The sequence below is a fragment of the Dendropsophus ebraccatus genome, chromosome 7, assembly GCF_027789765.1.
Source record: "Dendropsophus ebraccatus isolate aDenEbr1 chromosome 7, aDenEbr1.pat, whole genome shotgun sequence".
NCBI classification, from domain to species: domain Eukaryota; kingdom Metazoa; phylum Chordata; class Amphibia; order Anura; family Hylidae; genus Dendropsophus; species Dendropsophus ebraccatus.
In genome coordinates, this window is record NC_091460.1 from 138316500 (window position 1) to 138332856 (window position 16357).

The window sequence follows — 16357 nt, forward strand, 5'->3', positions numbered from 1 at the left end:
ACAGGCCCTGATAACTGGATTTTTCAACCCAAATCTGAACTTCAAAGACTACAGATCTCTGGTCACTATTTCCTGGTTGCTGTTATACACTGGACATGATGAATCTTGGGCAAATATACACCCCGTCTACAACTTCTCCAGACACTCTGTCACAGTGTTAATGTGCATCATATTTATCAACACGGTTATACTTGGTGAGGCTTCAATGTGACTCATGTGTGACTCATTTATTAATAACAATTGCTTCAGATTCTACTGGCGTTGTTAGCCTAAGCCAGATACATCAATAGGGTGTGCACTCTGTAAATCTGTTATATGACAGACAAGGAAGAAATACTAGCACATTGCTCATTCCGTGCATTGCATCTGCATTAGCAGAGCTTCTTCTATAAAAATCTGTTATAAAGTTATGGTGAACATTAAAGGAGAAGTCCAGCGAAAAGTATTGTATTGCCCCCCAAAAGTTATACAAATCACCAATATACACTTATTACGGGAAATGCTTATAAAGTGCTTTTTTCCCTGCACTACTGCATCAAGGCTTCACTTGCTGGATAACATGGTGATGTCACTTCCTGGATAACATGGTGGTGTCACTTCCTGGATAACATGGTGATGTCACTTCCTGGATAACATGGTGATGTCACTTGCTGGATAACATGGTGATGTCACTTCCTGGATAACATGGTGGTGTCACTTCCTGGATAACATGGTGATGTCACTTCCTGGATAACATGGTGATGTCACTTCCTGGATAACATGGTGGTGTCACTTCCTGGATGATGTCACTTCCTGGATAACATGGTGATGTCACTTCCTGGATAACATGGTGATGTCAAGACCCGACTCCCAGAGCTGTGCGGGCTCTGGCTGCTGGAGAGGATGATGGCAGGGGGGACACCTCCATCCATCTTTGTTGGAGCTGTTCATATCCCCCTTAGCTATAAACAGAAAAGAGCTTGAGAAGTGGAAATACTCTAATAAGATATATTATAGAGATTCTAATATTGATTTAAATGGATCTCTGGGCTCTTGTTCTCTCGGACCCAGGGTGTCTTTCCAAATCCCTTACTTATTTTGTAATGGTGAATTTTTGCAATAGTGATTGCATTTGAGCGATAATCGGCTCGTGTAAAAACAGCGAACAATCGAGCCACAAGTGAGAAATCGTTCATCGTGATCTTTCAACATGTTCTCAAATCGTTGTTGGTCGTTCGCCAAAAATTTGCAGATCGCTTCGTGTAAACAGTCTTTAAAAGATTCATCCTATGTGTGGGATGGGCTTAAGGGATCCTAAAAACGATTGCAATAACGATTTTTCTAACGATATATTTGTCTAAACCCTGATCGTTATAAAAACCAAATCGTTAAACGATCGATAAGGCGAATTATCGCTTCATGTAAACGGACCATTAGAGCAAGTACTATAGGCCAATCTCATTCACAGCTGCAGTCACTATCGGGCAGACTGCTGAGCCGAATAGGTTTTGCTTTTTATTCCTTGTTGTGGTTTATATACTAGGATATGTGGTTTTTATACATGAACTTTGTAAATTTTGTCAGATTTAGGAAAGCGCTAACCTTCCAGAATGCAGATGATTATGTTATAGGTGTAGTTATACTATATATGTGCATGACCTCACAGGGGACTACAGATCAGGGGCCTGGCCCCATGCTAGACCCAGGGAAATTCTTGAAATAGCACAAAACCAGCTTTTTCTATATGCAATATTGTGTTAGCACCGACAATTTAGTGGTTTCGTCTGGTATACTGTACATTGATGCCAGCTATTTCTTTTATGAAATGGCATAATTATGTATGCATCTCTAGACTACAATAGGCATTGTGCCCGAGGATCGGTACAGTAAAGTAAAGCGTTCTGCTATAGAAAAGCAGATTCAAGGTTACTCAGCTTTTTTATGCACAATATGTATCTATGGTAGGTACACAAAGACATACATTGAAACAATTACTGATATGGTGTTTTATGATAATATATTGTAACCTTCCTAATTTCTAAAGCATGGTACTTTGTGTATACAGTGTGTTGTTTTACATCGCCATATGTTTTATGGACACTTCTAGTTTGGAAGTACTCTGGTTCTACAATATTATGTGACTGTAATAACAATTAGAGATCTAAGTGAGTTCACCTTTCCTTAACCTGAACTTGTGGCTGTGTAGTAAATGTGCTTTAGATTTAACCCTGTACTATGGCACCTGTAGTACGGCACGTGACCCGCAGCTCTATTCATTCCTACGCAGCCAAGTATGGACGTTCTTGCTTATCTAACTCTTTCCGCAGCTCCACAGGAATGAATAGAGCCACAGGTCAAGTGCCATACCTGCGGCTGTATTCATAACAAAGAAGCCGGGGGCCCAATACGGGAATCAGCAGGGGGTACAGAGGTCAGACTCCCCCGTGGTCTCTTACATGTGGATTGGGGACAAGTTAATTTTCCTTGAAAACCTTGAAAAGTCTATGATGCTCTCCTGCCCCACTACGACAGATGATGCTGGTGTAAATAAGCACCAGACATGATGGAAAATTACTGTCCGACCCTGTGGTTCTTAGAGAGATAAGCCGCTGCCACCACTGTCCCCTTTTAATGAGATATAGTACACTGTGCACCCCCCCCCCCTCTCTTCCTGTACTATTTCATATTCTCTTGTCCTGTTGCTTTGCTGTCCTCTGCAGAAACAGCTCTGGTATCCGCTTGTAAGGCCTTGCTCCTAGGAAGGATGCAGGCAGTGTAATCATGTAATTATGCTGCCTCCATCGTACAGGGAGTGGCGGTGCAGGTTACTGCAATCTCTTTACAGTTATAACTTTACTTCATGCTACAACCTCTGTCTCTAGGTTTATGCTGCGTTAAATGAGGGCAGCATAAACTATTCACAGAAATGCTGAACAGATCAGTGTATTACTTACATTATTTTATTCAGCCGTTCTCCTAATATGCAGGAGAATAGGATTCTTGCCACCCCCCCCCCCCCCCCCGCCTTCCAGCTCTTGATTGACAATTAACTGCCTATACACAGCATGGATATATAACTGCCAATCAGCAGCTGGTGGGAGGAGTTTTCTGTTTCTCATGAATATCCAGGACTACTGGGCTCATGCACATAATGGAGAGGACTACTTATTGTCCATGTTATTCAGGAGGAGATCTCCGGATCAGCTGCACAGAACAATGTAAGTGATCCATCATTCTGTTTAGCTTCTCCGTCACTATTTGATGCTACCCTGAGATAGGACACCATAAACCTACTGACAGTCTCTTTAGGTAGAACTGACCATTACTTTGGTTGCAATGCTTACGGCCACTATACTATATCATAATTGGTTGATGTCTTTTGAACATTGAGTGGACGTGACAAGATAGCATAAATGTAGCTAATAAAGACCCTCTCTGACGTTATACCCATAGCAGGTACTACCAATGGCTGTTCCATTCTGGGTCCTCGCTCACTAGTTTAGAGTGTTCTTTTGTAATTTTAAGAAATGCATTAAAGACGGCGACCTTAAAGTCCATTTCCATTCAGTACAATAAACATTTTGGGCTATTTTTAATCCCTTATTCACTATTGTACGTTATTATTTTTTTCCAGGCACGGGCAGCATCTGGTCCTACTACTCTCTGGAGTTAGAAATGCTTTTAAAGTGAGTACCACAATGCAGGTATTTACAACGATTACAGATGGAAAAAGATAAAAAAAATAAAGAAAAAAACATCTCGGAAGGAATCATGTGTAGTAAACAAAGGCGTGCATTGGCACTGACATCTCAACCTGGCATGATCACACTGTGAATGTCATAGGAGAGTCGGATTTATAATCACTTATGAATTACCAGTTCCCTAAAACTTGAATCTGCCATCTTCTGAATAAGCATTGCTTAGAGGGAGGTAATCCGAAGGGACGTTGGCGCCGTGCACTGCTCCTTCACGGGGTGAAACAATGATCAGCCGCGTTCACTTGTAACACCTCCTTCCCACTGGCAAGAAACTCGAGATGTATTCAGGTCACACATATTTATAAAGCAGAAAACTCATATGCAATTCATAGAGCAGTCAGTGTTACGTCTATGGGTGATGAGTATTACACGGACTAATCCCCAGTGCTAGAAAGGGCAGACACACAAAGCAGAGTGCTGACTGTGGATTTCTGTAGCATTTATATTATCGGCTGAGTAATTCATTAACATTCAGGAACCTATTTTACAGAATCCATATTAAAACGAGGAAAACGACGTCTCTTGTAGAAATAACCTGCAGCGCGTAAGAAATAATTGTGCGTTTTAGCGTGACTATGTCATGTGAGCACACAGGTGACATCATTTGTGATGATACAAAGGTGACTCATTCACACAGTTATTGCTCCTCTAAAATTCAGGGTTTTACCTCTTAAGGACGGGGCCAATTTTCGATTTTGCGTTTTCGTTTTTTCCTCCTTGTGTTTAAAAGGCCATAGCACTTGCATTTTTCCACCTAGAAACCCACATGAGCCCTTATTTTTTGCGTCACTAATTGTACTTTGCAATGACAGGCGGGATTTTTGCATTTGGTACACTGCGAAACCAGGAAAAAATTCAATGTGTGGTGAAATTAAACAAAAAAACGCATTTCTTTTAATTGGGGGGTATCGTTTTTACGCCGTCCGTCCTATGGTAAAACTGACTTGTTATGCATGTTCCTCAAGTCGTTACGATTACTATGATATGTAACATGTATAACTTATATTGTATCTGATGGCCTGTAAAAAATTCAAACCATTGTTAACAAATATATGTTCCTTAAAATCGCTCCATTCCCAGGCTTTGGCTGGGTTCACACTATGTATATTTGAGGCTGTATTTGTGAGGCTGTATAGCAACCAAAACAAGGAGTGGATTGAAAACACAGAAAGGCTATGTTCACATAATGTTGTAATTGAGTGGATGGCCGTCATTTAATGGCAAATATTTGCTGTTATTTTAAAACAACGGCTGTTATATTGAAATAATGGAAGTTATTTACAGTTATATGGCGGCCATCCACTCAATTTCAACATTGTGTGAACAGATCCTTTCTGTGTTTTCAATCCACTCCTGGTTTTGGTTGCTATGAGGACCTGACTTGAGGACCAAATACAGCCTGAAATATACTGTGTGTGAACCCAGCCTTATAGCGCTTTTATCCTTTGGTCTATGGGGCTGTGTCAGGTGTCATTTTTTGCGCCATGACGTGATCTTTCTATCGGTACCTTGATTGCACATATACGACTTTTTGATCACTTTTTATTACATTTTTTCTTGATTTGATGCGACCAAAAATGCGCAATTTTGCACTTTGGGATTTTTTTGTGCTGACGCCGTTTACCGTACGAGATCAGGAATGTGATTAATTAATAGTTCGGGCGATTACGCACGCGGCGATAGCAAACATGTTTATTTGTTTATTTTTATTTAAAACATGGGGAAAGGGGGGTGATTCAGACTCTTATTAGGGGAGGGGGCTTTTTACTAATAACAACACTTTACACTTATACTAGAAGCCCCCCTGGGGTTATGGTTATTCCCCCTGGGTTAGGGTTATTCCTGCTGAGGTTAGGGTTATTCCTCCTGGGGTTAGGGTTATTCCACCTGGGGTTAGGGTTATTCTCCCTGGGGTTAGGGTTATTCCCCCTGGGGTTATGGTTATTTCCCCCTGGGGTTATGGTTATTTCCCCCTGGGTTAGGGTTATTCCACCTGGGGTTAGGATTATTCCCCCCTGGGGTTAGGGTTATTCCCCCCTGGGGTTAGGGTTATTGCCCCTGGGGTTAGGGTTATTCCCCCCTGGGGTTAGGGTTATTCCTCCTGGTGTTAGGGTTATTCCCCCCTGGGGTTAGGATTATTCCCCCTGGGGTTAGGATTATTCCCCCTGGGGTTAGGGATATTCTCCCTGGGGTTAGGGTTATTCCCCCTGGGGTTAGGGTTATTCCCCCTGGGGTTAGGATTATTCCCCCTGGGGTTAGGGTTATTCTCCCTGGGGTTAGGGTTATTCCCCCTGGGGTTAGGATTATTCTCCCTGGGGTTAGGGTTATTCCCCCCCCGGCGTTAGGGTTATTCCCCCCCCCCCCGGGGTTAGGGTTATTCCCCCCACTGGGGTTAGGGTTATTTCCCCTGGGGTTAGGGTTATTCCCCCTGGGGTTAGGATTATTCCCCCTGGGGTTAGGGTTATTCCCCCTGGGGTTAGGGTTATTCTCCCTGGGGTTAGGGTTATTCCCCCTGGGGTTAGGGTTATTTCCCCTGGGGTTAGGGTTATTTCCCCTTGGGTTAGGGTTATTCCCCCTGGGGTTAGGGTTATTCCCCCCCCCCCCCGGGGTTAGGGTTATTCCCCCCACTGGGGTTAGGGTTATTCCCCCTGTGGTTAGGGTTATTCCCCCTGGGGTAAGGGTTATTCCCCCCTGGGGTTAGGGTTATTCCCCCCTGGGGTTAGGGTTATTCCCCCTGGGGTTGGGGTTATTCTCCCTGGGGTTAGGGTTATTCCCCCTGGGGTTGGGGTTATTTCCCCTGGGGTTAGGGTTATTCCCCCTGGGGGTCTTCTAGTATATACACACTGATCTCTCATTGAGATCTTTGCTGTATACTTATACAGCAAAGATCCATGAGATAGGCACATCAATTGCTTCCGGCTTCTGCAGCCAAAAGCATCAGAGTGCTGAGCCGGGATCAGCGCCATTTTGGCAGGGAGACCCCGGCCAGAGCAGGATGTGTGGATCGCTCCTCTGGGACAACGTCCTGGAGGAGCGATCCACCCCACTAGACACCAGGGAAGTGCTGCATACACTATTCGGATGCAGCTGTCAACTTTGGCAGCTGCATCCGATTACTGAATTAGCAGGCACGGCGATCAGACCGTGCCCGCTAACAGCCGCGGTCCCGGGCTACATGCGGCACCCAGGATTGCGGCGGTTCAGAGCGGGGTCGCCGCTCGGCCCCGCTCTGAACACCTCTTGCAGACGCATAACATACCGGTACGTCATGCGTCCTTAATAGGTTAAAGGGACGAAAATCATATTCTTTCAAATCAACTGGTTTCAGAAAGTTATATACATTTGTAATTTTACTTCTATTTAAAAATCTCAAGTCTTCCAGTACTTATCAGCTGCTGTATGTCCTGTAGGAAGTGGTGTATTCTCTCCAGTCTGACACAGTGCTCTCTGCTGCCACCTCTGTCCATGGTAGGAACTGTTCAAAGCAACAAAACCTCTCCTGCTCTGGACAGTTCCTGTCTCAGACAGAGGTGGCAGCAGAGAGCTCTGTGCCAGACTGGAAAGAAAACACCACTTCCTGCAGGACATACAGCAGCTGATAAGTATGGAAAGACTTAAGATTTTGTAAATAGAAGTAAATTACAAACCTATATAACTCTCTGGCCCCAGTCGATTTGAAAGAAAAAGATTTTCACTGGACAACCTCTTTAACTTGACGAACCCTACAAGGTCACCTAAGTTAGTTGAGGTGGGATTACCCCTTTAAGAAAACTTAGAAGAAGAAGAAAAGTGCCAAATAAGAAAATAAAAAGTTGCAAAAAAAGATTTTTGTTGGAGTATCCCTTTAAACAGTTACAAGCAAGGGCATAAATATATATATATATATATATATATATATATATATATATATATATATATATATATATATTTCAAAACGATCTTACTTAAAGTGATTTTTTTTCTTGCAAATCCACTGGTATCAGAAAGTGCCAGAGATCTGTAACTTCAAATAAAAAATCTCAAGTCTTCCAGTACTTAGCAGCTGCTGTATGTCCTACATATCTATGTCTATGTACATATATGACATACAGCAGCTGATGAGTACTGGAAGACTTGAGATTTTTTAATAGTAGTAAATTACAAATCTCTAGCACTTTCTGACACCACTTAATTTGAAATATTTTTTTTTTCTGGCTGGAGTTGCCCTTTAAATAAATCATTCGGGAGTGTAATAGTTGTACCGGACATTTTGCTGGTATATTAGAGTGTTCTTTTTCTGCTTGCATTAGAGCATCAGATGTTCTTTCCACCATGGTCAATAGTACGCAGTTGCCATCCCTCTTGGACTTGAAAAATAGATAAGGATGTCTGAGCAGTTAATGTATACAAATGGCTCCCCGAGAGCTAAGCCGAAAATTGCAGTTGTTTCAGATAAAAGAGCCAAAAGTTACACTCACAGTTTCAGCTTGTAGAAGACTCTGGAGCTTTTCCAACCAAATCCAGCCTGATCAAAGTCTTTTGATCACATAAAACAGGACGCGTACTGCGAGATAGTTGGCCAGTTTGGTTCAAAGATATCAAACTGGGAGATCAAAACTAAAGGAACATTGCTGGGAAGACGCACTTGTTTTCACAGCCCAGGATTGTGGCAGAGGCGCACGGGGGGATGAGACATGTTAGAAGAGAACATCTGTGGGAGTCCATGAGTTGGGATCCACACCTGTTCTATAACACAGGGGCTACTGTATGTTCTAGAACCCAGGGAGGCTCAAAGGTATTAGGATGTGCAGTACCGCTCCGTTTAAATCATTTACTTTCAAATCAACTGGTTTCAGAAAGTTATATAGATTTGTGATATACTTCTATTTAAAAATCTCAAGTCTTCCCATACTTATCAGCTGCTGTATGTATTGCAGGAAGTGGTGTATTCTTCCCAGTCTTACACTGTGCTCTCTGCTGCCACCTATGTCTGTTGCTATGTGGCCCAGCCATTTCTAGTTATGCCCTGGTATATACACACAGCAGCAGTATACTAATAGGGTTATGGGACACTGCATATGGTGCTTGTCAGCAGGATTCACCGGGCCCCATAGCAAAAATTTTAAGGGGACCCCCTTGCCTACGTACAACACAAAGCACTGTGCATATATATATATATATATATATATATATATATATATATATATATATATATATATATATGCTTTACTGCTCGTGCACTGATTACCCCTGACCTCGGCACATTTGCCTTTCCTACTTGATTGCCAGCTGGAGAACAGAGGTCAGAGGTTATCAGTGCAGTGAAGCAGAGATCTTTGTCTTCTGCTTGTTAACCCTTTTTTCTGTTGCAGCATGTAAGTAAACATTGGGTCACTTACACACTGCAGTACATAAGGGGTTAAGTAGTAGGGCACATGCTCTTACCTTCTCCCCCGGGCCCCCTTCCTGCACAGGCCCCATAGCAACTGCCTAACCTGCCCCTACTGCTGACTGCTTGTCAGTGTCTTCTGTAACTTATCATAGGATGCTAGAAAGACAGTGCCTTTCCTTACTGTAACCGCACTTTATAAACTTTTGAAACTCATATAAACTGGGGCAACAGAGTGTCCTAAAGTAGACTCCTATGACTTCCGTCAGGTGTATAGAGACCCATGTATATGTTTGAAGGTTTTCCCTGATATATACTCCAAGCTGTAGAGCTCAGATGCAAAACTGGCATTCTAGATGGGCGAGAAGTACAAGCCTGCATCTGTGTGTTATTACTTGCATATCAACTTTTTAAATTAAAAATATCCTTATTATAACTAGTCAAATATCTTTCCTGCTCAGTCATCCTGTAAGAACGGGGAGGTGGGGGGGGGGGGGGGGGGGGGGACTGAGCGGTAATAGATATAACATACAGTACGTTGCTGGGAGTTTTGGCAATGTGTTTAAACACATATGGTTTCCTTTTTTTCTTTAATTAAAGCATATTTTATATACGAGTACAAGATGAAATATCAACACATACTCTCTCCACGGTATTTCTGCTTTCAAAAATATCTGGTTTTAAGGGTGTTTGATGAATCTTTCATTAAATAATACAGATGTTATTCTGTGTGAGAAAGGTTTCTGTTACCAGAAGTGTAATACTGGTTCTCACCTATGGCAGAGAAAGTTGTACTTCTTTAGAGGTTGTCCAGGCTGTTGTCCCCTATCTACAGCCCTTGGGACACTGATACAGGATCGGTTGTCACTTGAGATGAGAACAACTTCAGCACGCTCCAGTCTGATTATTGGCCATTTGAAAACCGGTGGCTGAAGAAGTTTGATGCAGCCCCAGGGAGCCTGGTAAAACATGGACACAGTCTATGGCTATGTTCCCACTCTGTAAGAGACCGGCCGTTCCATGACCCGGTTGGGTCTTTACCGCCACTGAATTTGGATGCAGGCACATCCATGCACGGCCGCATCAGAATTCCCCACTGCACACAATGGAGCTTGTGGCCGGAGCCGCACACTCCATTGTGTAAACTGACAGGGTTTTCTGCAGCTGCTATTCATTGAATAGAAGCAGCAGAAAACTGACATGTCAGTTTCTTACAGCGCCACTACGGATCCCGGCCGGCACTGTGTCAGACTGGAGAGAATACACCACTTCCTGCAGGACATACAACAACTGATAAGTATTGGAATACTTTTTTTTATAGAAGTAAATTACAAATCTTTAGCACTTGCTTGGACCAGTTAACTTGGAAGTAAAAAAAAATTGGTGAAAAACCCCTTTAAGGATTCAGCCTCTTCAGGACTGTTTACTATTGCTGTACTGTTACGTCCTGTACAGCTCTGGAGGGAGGATGAGGGGTTAATAGGATTTGCTGACAATAAGATCTGGCACTTTATTGGTTGTCACTTTTAGATTAGCTATTTCTTGGGCTTTTTTTTATCCCGGCATGTATTGCTATTATCAATGTGACAGTGAATCATCAGTCGCTGAGAAGCTAGAGATGAGAAATTGCGCAGATTGGTTTGCGATTTACCAGCCATTAGATTGCATTGTGCAAATGCAAAAAAAATAACAAATGCACCATTGTATGCTACAGGATGAGTCCGAACAAATCTGATTTCCTACCATATTTTTTTTTTTTTTTTTTTTTAGGGGAACTCCTAATGCAAATATCTAGATCATATCACGTATCATAAGCATGCAGAACTGATCACGGTATATGGTTATTACTCAAATCTACATGAGGACGGGGAAGAAAAGTTATCTGAGTGACTGTGCAGCGATTAATGGGGCCAGATGGGGCGGATGAAGTATATCAGAGTTCAAGGAGAATAATACACATGTAGTGTACATTAGTTTTGTGGGCGAAAATAGCTTTTTCCGATAAAGATCAGAGGAGAAGCACAAGCTGGTTCAAGATGACTATAAGGTGACAGCGACTCAAGTAATCATGGCCCTAGTATACAGAGAAGCATCTCTTAACACAAAGTGGATAGGCTATGGAAGGTGAAGCTCCAATGTTTTACCATTTCTGTCACCTTGGACACTGACCGCATAGATAAAAGTGGGATAGTTGAATATTGCTTAAAGGGGTACTCTGACATCAGGTAAAAAAAATAATAAACATGCGGAAGGAGCATATAGGAGTAAAATCCATTAGTATTGGGGATCTTGTGGTTGTACTTCATGATTAACCAGTAGTACAATTCCTAGAATGAATTGCTATCATAGTCCTCCCACCCAGCCTACTCCCCTCCCACAGCACTCCTGACATCTTCCCACCCAAACCTGTTGCAGAATATAATTTCAGTGCAGACTGTTACACAGTCAGTGAAGTTACTTGCATTCCATGTCTGCTCTTCTGTATTGCCAATGCTCACTACAAGGCCAATAAAGAAACACTCACACTCATATGTACATGACAGGGAGATGGTGATGTACTGTAGGCAGGACGGGCTGGTCAGAGATGGGAGTTAGGGATAGAGCTCAGTGATAAGATCCAGCCAAGCCTCCTGGGACATGAGAAGATGGCGCGTTGTCTGAGAGAGAGGGAGGAGTTGGGGAGGTGTACCCCTTTAATCTCATGCAAATAATATAGTTAGAATTAGGCATGAATAGTTTAAAAATATGGGTCTATCCTGCCAGTAGTTGAGGCATTTAGTGGAAAAATAGTGAATAGTGTGTTTTTGTGAGATATTTTTAGACCTTTAAAAATAGGGCACAAGTAAGATATCACGGGGGTCTGACCTCCCTACCCCTCGGTGATCTCCGTATATAGAGTCGCTGGTACGTCCCATGACCAGCGGCGCCTCCATAGAGAATGAATGGAGCCGCGGGTCATGTGCTGTACCTTGTCTGGCATTTAGAGGGGCTCCCTAGGAGTCATGGGACCCCAGGTTGCCGCCTGTCCTGCCCAATGGGAAAGACGGCTCTGGATATGAGTGTAGAGGGTGGGAATTCAGGCTGAAGAGATGTAACTACCCTAGAATATAGAAGTACCTAGGCCCTGCCTCTTTGATACCTGAAAATACGATATAAAAGCTATTTTCTATGGGAATGAGGACAGCGTTTAGAGTTATGATTGCAAAGCATTCATGGAAATGTACAGTACAGGGCAAGTGGTCCAGTTGGCATTCTGGAGGCGGCAGATTCACTTTGTTGCTTGAGATTTGTTGTTGATTGATGGAATCAGAGAAAACTTCTGAGGAACATTTTCTTCTGCCTCATTTGCCGGATTGTTGTCCCTTCCCTCGGATTAACACTGCACAGTGATACATTGAAGTAGATGAACTGATGTCTTTATTGCAGCGTGCCGCTATATTACCTTTGGGATGTGGTTCAATAGGAAATTCACTGCACAAATGTGCAGCCAACATGTCTTCGGCAGCTGATTGATGCGCTCCCAAGGCCAGAATCAAGTACAAGAACCTCTGGGGTGAAGCTACCTCAGCTAAAGCTCTGTTCACATATGTGTTTTGGCATCTGTTCATAATGAAGGCTGCTATGCATGTTGTTTAATGGATCCCAATGGCACCCAGTGGACTCCATTGACCTATAATGGGGTCCATGGGGGGTTCCATCATTTAAGCAGTGCTAATGTTGCTGTCCAATTTGCCACAATTGCTTACAGTCATAACATGGAGCCTCCAACATCTTTGTGAACAGATGCTAATATTTAGGGAGTATTATTATAATCATCCATATTGATCTTGGACAAGGGAAGCAATGTCTGAGATTTATCAGTTAGTTATCTGTTATTTTGTACCATGTATCTGCATGTTTCATGTAAATATCCCTGCATTTTGTATTCAGTTTCCCCACCCTTCTCCCCTCCAAAAAAGACTCAACCTCTAGGGGCTAACTTTTTTGGGGGGAAGAGGATATGGGCAATGTACAGACAGGAGTCGTGGATCGGCTGTACCACCGCTAACAATGACTAAGCCGCACCTGCGAGCGGAGTCTAAGGAGCCGCTGGTTTTCACCAGTTCCCACTGTAAGGTGGGCTGGAGTTGCTGGGGCTGGCGAGGTGCAGCTGGAGACACGTAGGGTGTCAGGCATAATAGGACTCGCGTCTGGAACCAGAGCAACAGTCATGGACGGCAGGAGTCACAGGAGAGCTGGGACCACATGCTAAGGATAGCAATGCAGAGGCTTCAATGCCGGAGTCAGGACAAGGGTGGAATTTTTAGGCAGCTGTTGGGGGCAATTAAACCAATAAATGTCATGTGTCAATAGGCCGCACTGTCTGATGAGTGTCCGATAACGCTGAGTCGCTAGTCCCAGCACTCTTCCAAAGTAACAATTAATCTAGACGGACAAATACTACGTAATTCTTTGTTGCCAAAAATAGCAGAAAGTGTACAGTTCATTCACAAACAAAAACGCAAACACATCACCATAGTGTTCAGGGCAAGTCGGTTTCCATCTTCACGCTGCCGCAGCACAGTCCATAGGAGACCTCACTCTCTGGAGAACTAGAATGGGACGTCGGACGCCTTTACGTTTTGGGGTTGGGTGCAATTAACCAATTAGAGGCACTTTACCTCTTTAAATCACACAATGCCGGCGCGTGCGCTTATAGGGCTGGGGCGTGCATGCTAAACAGAGGAGCAGGAAGCAGGAGCACGGATGAGTAAGGGTATGTTCACACTGGGTAAATACGGCGACATTTTGCAACGGACTTCTCCGCCGCCGAATCCCGCTGTGCTCAGTGTCCCACTGTGAGTGAATGAGAGGGCGCGCGCTTCTCCACTGCCGCCACTCTCCGCTCAAAGGAGTGACATGTCACTTCTTTGAGCGTAGAGTGGCAGCTGCGGAGGAGTGCGCAATCTCCCATAGGCGGGCTATGGGATACTGAGACGGGCGGAATTCCGCGTGAACATACCCCAAGACACCAGGCGGAAGAGGAGGCACCGCCATGCCCAGGCGCATGAACTCCGGTGCCCACTAACATCGGGGACCGAGAGGAGTGGAACGCGGCGGCGGCGGCCTGGAGCACGGACAGACAAATTGTGAGTCCCAGATCTTTTGATATTATTTTAATATATGTTAATGGACTCTCAAACTAATGTCGTAAATGCAGTCATCGTAAAGAATGAACAATTTTTCAGCCTAAAAACGTAATAACAATCATTTGCAAATCATCTTAAATTCTCCAGTATAATTATTATTTTTTTTCAGAGACGCCGCTTAATGTTTTTTTTTTTTTTTCAAAGCCAATTAAACGCACCAGAGCTATCTCTTCTGCCTTACAGCTAAAGGTAGCAGACTAAAATAGATATTAAGGCAATGTTATTGAGCTTTGGGGCTCGATACAGAACGAGAGATCTACAGTAGAGGATTGTCAAGGAAAAAAAAAAAAAACCTAATGGGGAAGGTGATATCATTGATACGTTATGTAATTTCTCAAGGTCTTCTGGTTTTAATTGCGTTGATAACATTACTCTGAGTAATTTTCATTATCACTTCCTGTCGCTTTCCCACCGCTGCCAGTCGGCGTATTGCATATCAGCTCTTTATTCTCATTTTGTTTGCTGCCGCAGATAGTAAATTTCTCCCATCATTTACGCCGCGGCCTGAAACATATATCTTCTTAATAGCGAACCATTTGTTAGAATAACGCCACAAAGTCTTCAAATCCCTTGTAAATTGGTTTCACAGATTTTCTTCAATCAAATTAATCAACAAGCCACCTGAATGGCGACACGTCATATAGATTTTCTTCCATAGACCTGTTTTAAAGCATCTGAAACCCCCCCCCCATTACTCCCCCCCCCCCCTCGGGCCACATCATGTTTTGAATAATGGAGTAATTTATTCTGCATAAGATATTGTAGAATATGTAATGGAGCTTGTCTCCGACAAAAATATTCCTTTAATATATGGCAATAATGTTTCCCATTGCCCAGAAGAATATTAATACTTCATTTTTTGATTAGACATAAGGGTTAGGGCAAATTTCTGATCAATATGCATTGCGGATGCTGACAAACATCCAAGGCTAGGCATTAGTGTAGATGTGATTGTTTAGTGTTGGCAGTAAGATGAATTTAGCTCCTAGCATGCAGTCAAGCAATCAAAGACAGAAATTGGAATGGCATCTGTTTGCTTAAAAAAAAATGACACCAGTTCAGAGTCTCTGAAAATCACTTAAAATGTCACACTGGTTAACAAAAACCACTATTGGGTTTGACTGGTGTTGAAGTATCTACGGTAAGTCTTTTATATTGGCGAGTAGCGGAGTCTTTCCTTAGAAGCCCGGCAGCAGACATGCTCCAGGAGCCGCGCTTTCAATAGTCTTCGAATTCTTACAGTTCGGGTTTTGATTCCGAGCAGAGGGAATGCCGCAGTTGTGTTAATGTTATTTTTCAGTAAACTAAAGATGAAATGACTTTTCCAAAGAGGAACACTTTCTGGCTTTTTCTCAAGATCTGAAGTGAAAAAATGCGCCGGGGTTGAATATCCTGTCCAAGCACTTCAAATCTTAAGAAAAAAAGAAAGGAAAGAAAAACAGCCTTGGGTATTTGCAGAAGAAACTACTGATTTTAAGCTTAAGGTTAATTTTATTAATGCCTCTTAGCATTTAGGTGTTTCAACACTTTTGTCGCAAAAGTAGGTTCCACATAATGCGAGGTGAACTCATACTTACCGTAGTAGGGAACCTTGGCTCCAGTCGTAGTAGGGAACCTTGGCTCTCCAGCCGTTGTAGAGAACCTTGGCTCTCCAGTCGTAGTAGGGAACCTTGGCTCTCAAGGCGTACAAGGGAACCTTGGCTCTCCAGTCGTAGTAGCGAACCTTGGCTCTCCAGCCGTAGTAGGGACCCTTGGCTCTCCAGGCGTAGTAGGGACCCTTGGCTCTCCAGCCGTAGAAGGGACCCTTGGCTCTCCAGTCGTAGTAGGGAACCTTGGCTCCAGCCATAGTAGAGAACCTTGGCTCTCCAGTCGTAGTAGGGAACCTTGGCTCTCCAGGCATAGAAGGAAACCTTGGCTCTCCAGGCGTAGTTGGGACCCTTGGCTCTCCAGGCGTAGTAGGGACCCTTGGCTCTCCAGGCGTAGTAGGGACCCTTGGCTCTCCCAGCCGTAGTAGGGAACCTTCGCTCTCTAGCTGTTGCAAAACTACAACTTCCATTATGCCT

At 43.5% G+C, this 16357-nt stretch overlaps 1 protein-coding gene across 6 annotated transcripts in view; it reads left to right on the plus strand.

Annotated features, from left to right (window-relative positions):
- The window catches only part of C7H4orf33 (chromosome 7 C4orf33 homolog), a 151862-nt gene that overhangs the window by 115366 nt on the left and 20139 nt on the right, over positions 1–16357 (plus strand). For all 6 annotated transcript variants that reach the window (XM_069978603.1, XM_069978605.1, XM_069978601.1 and 3 more), the window contains one exon: positions 3614–3665. In XM_069978603.1, the coding sequence (XP_069834704.1) occupies positions 3614–3665 (52 nt within the window). The remainder of the gene's footprint in view (positions 1–3613; positions 3666–16357) is intronic.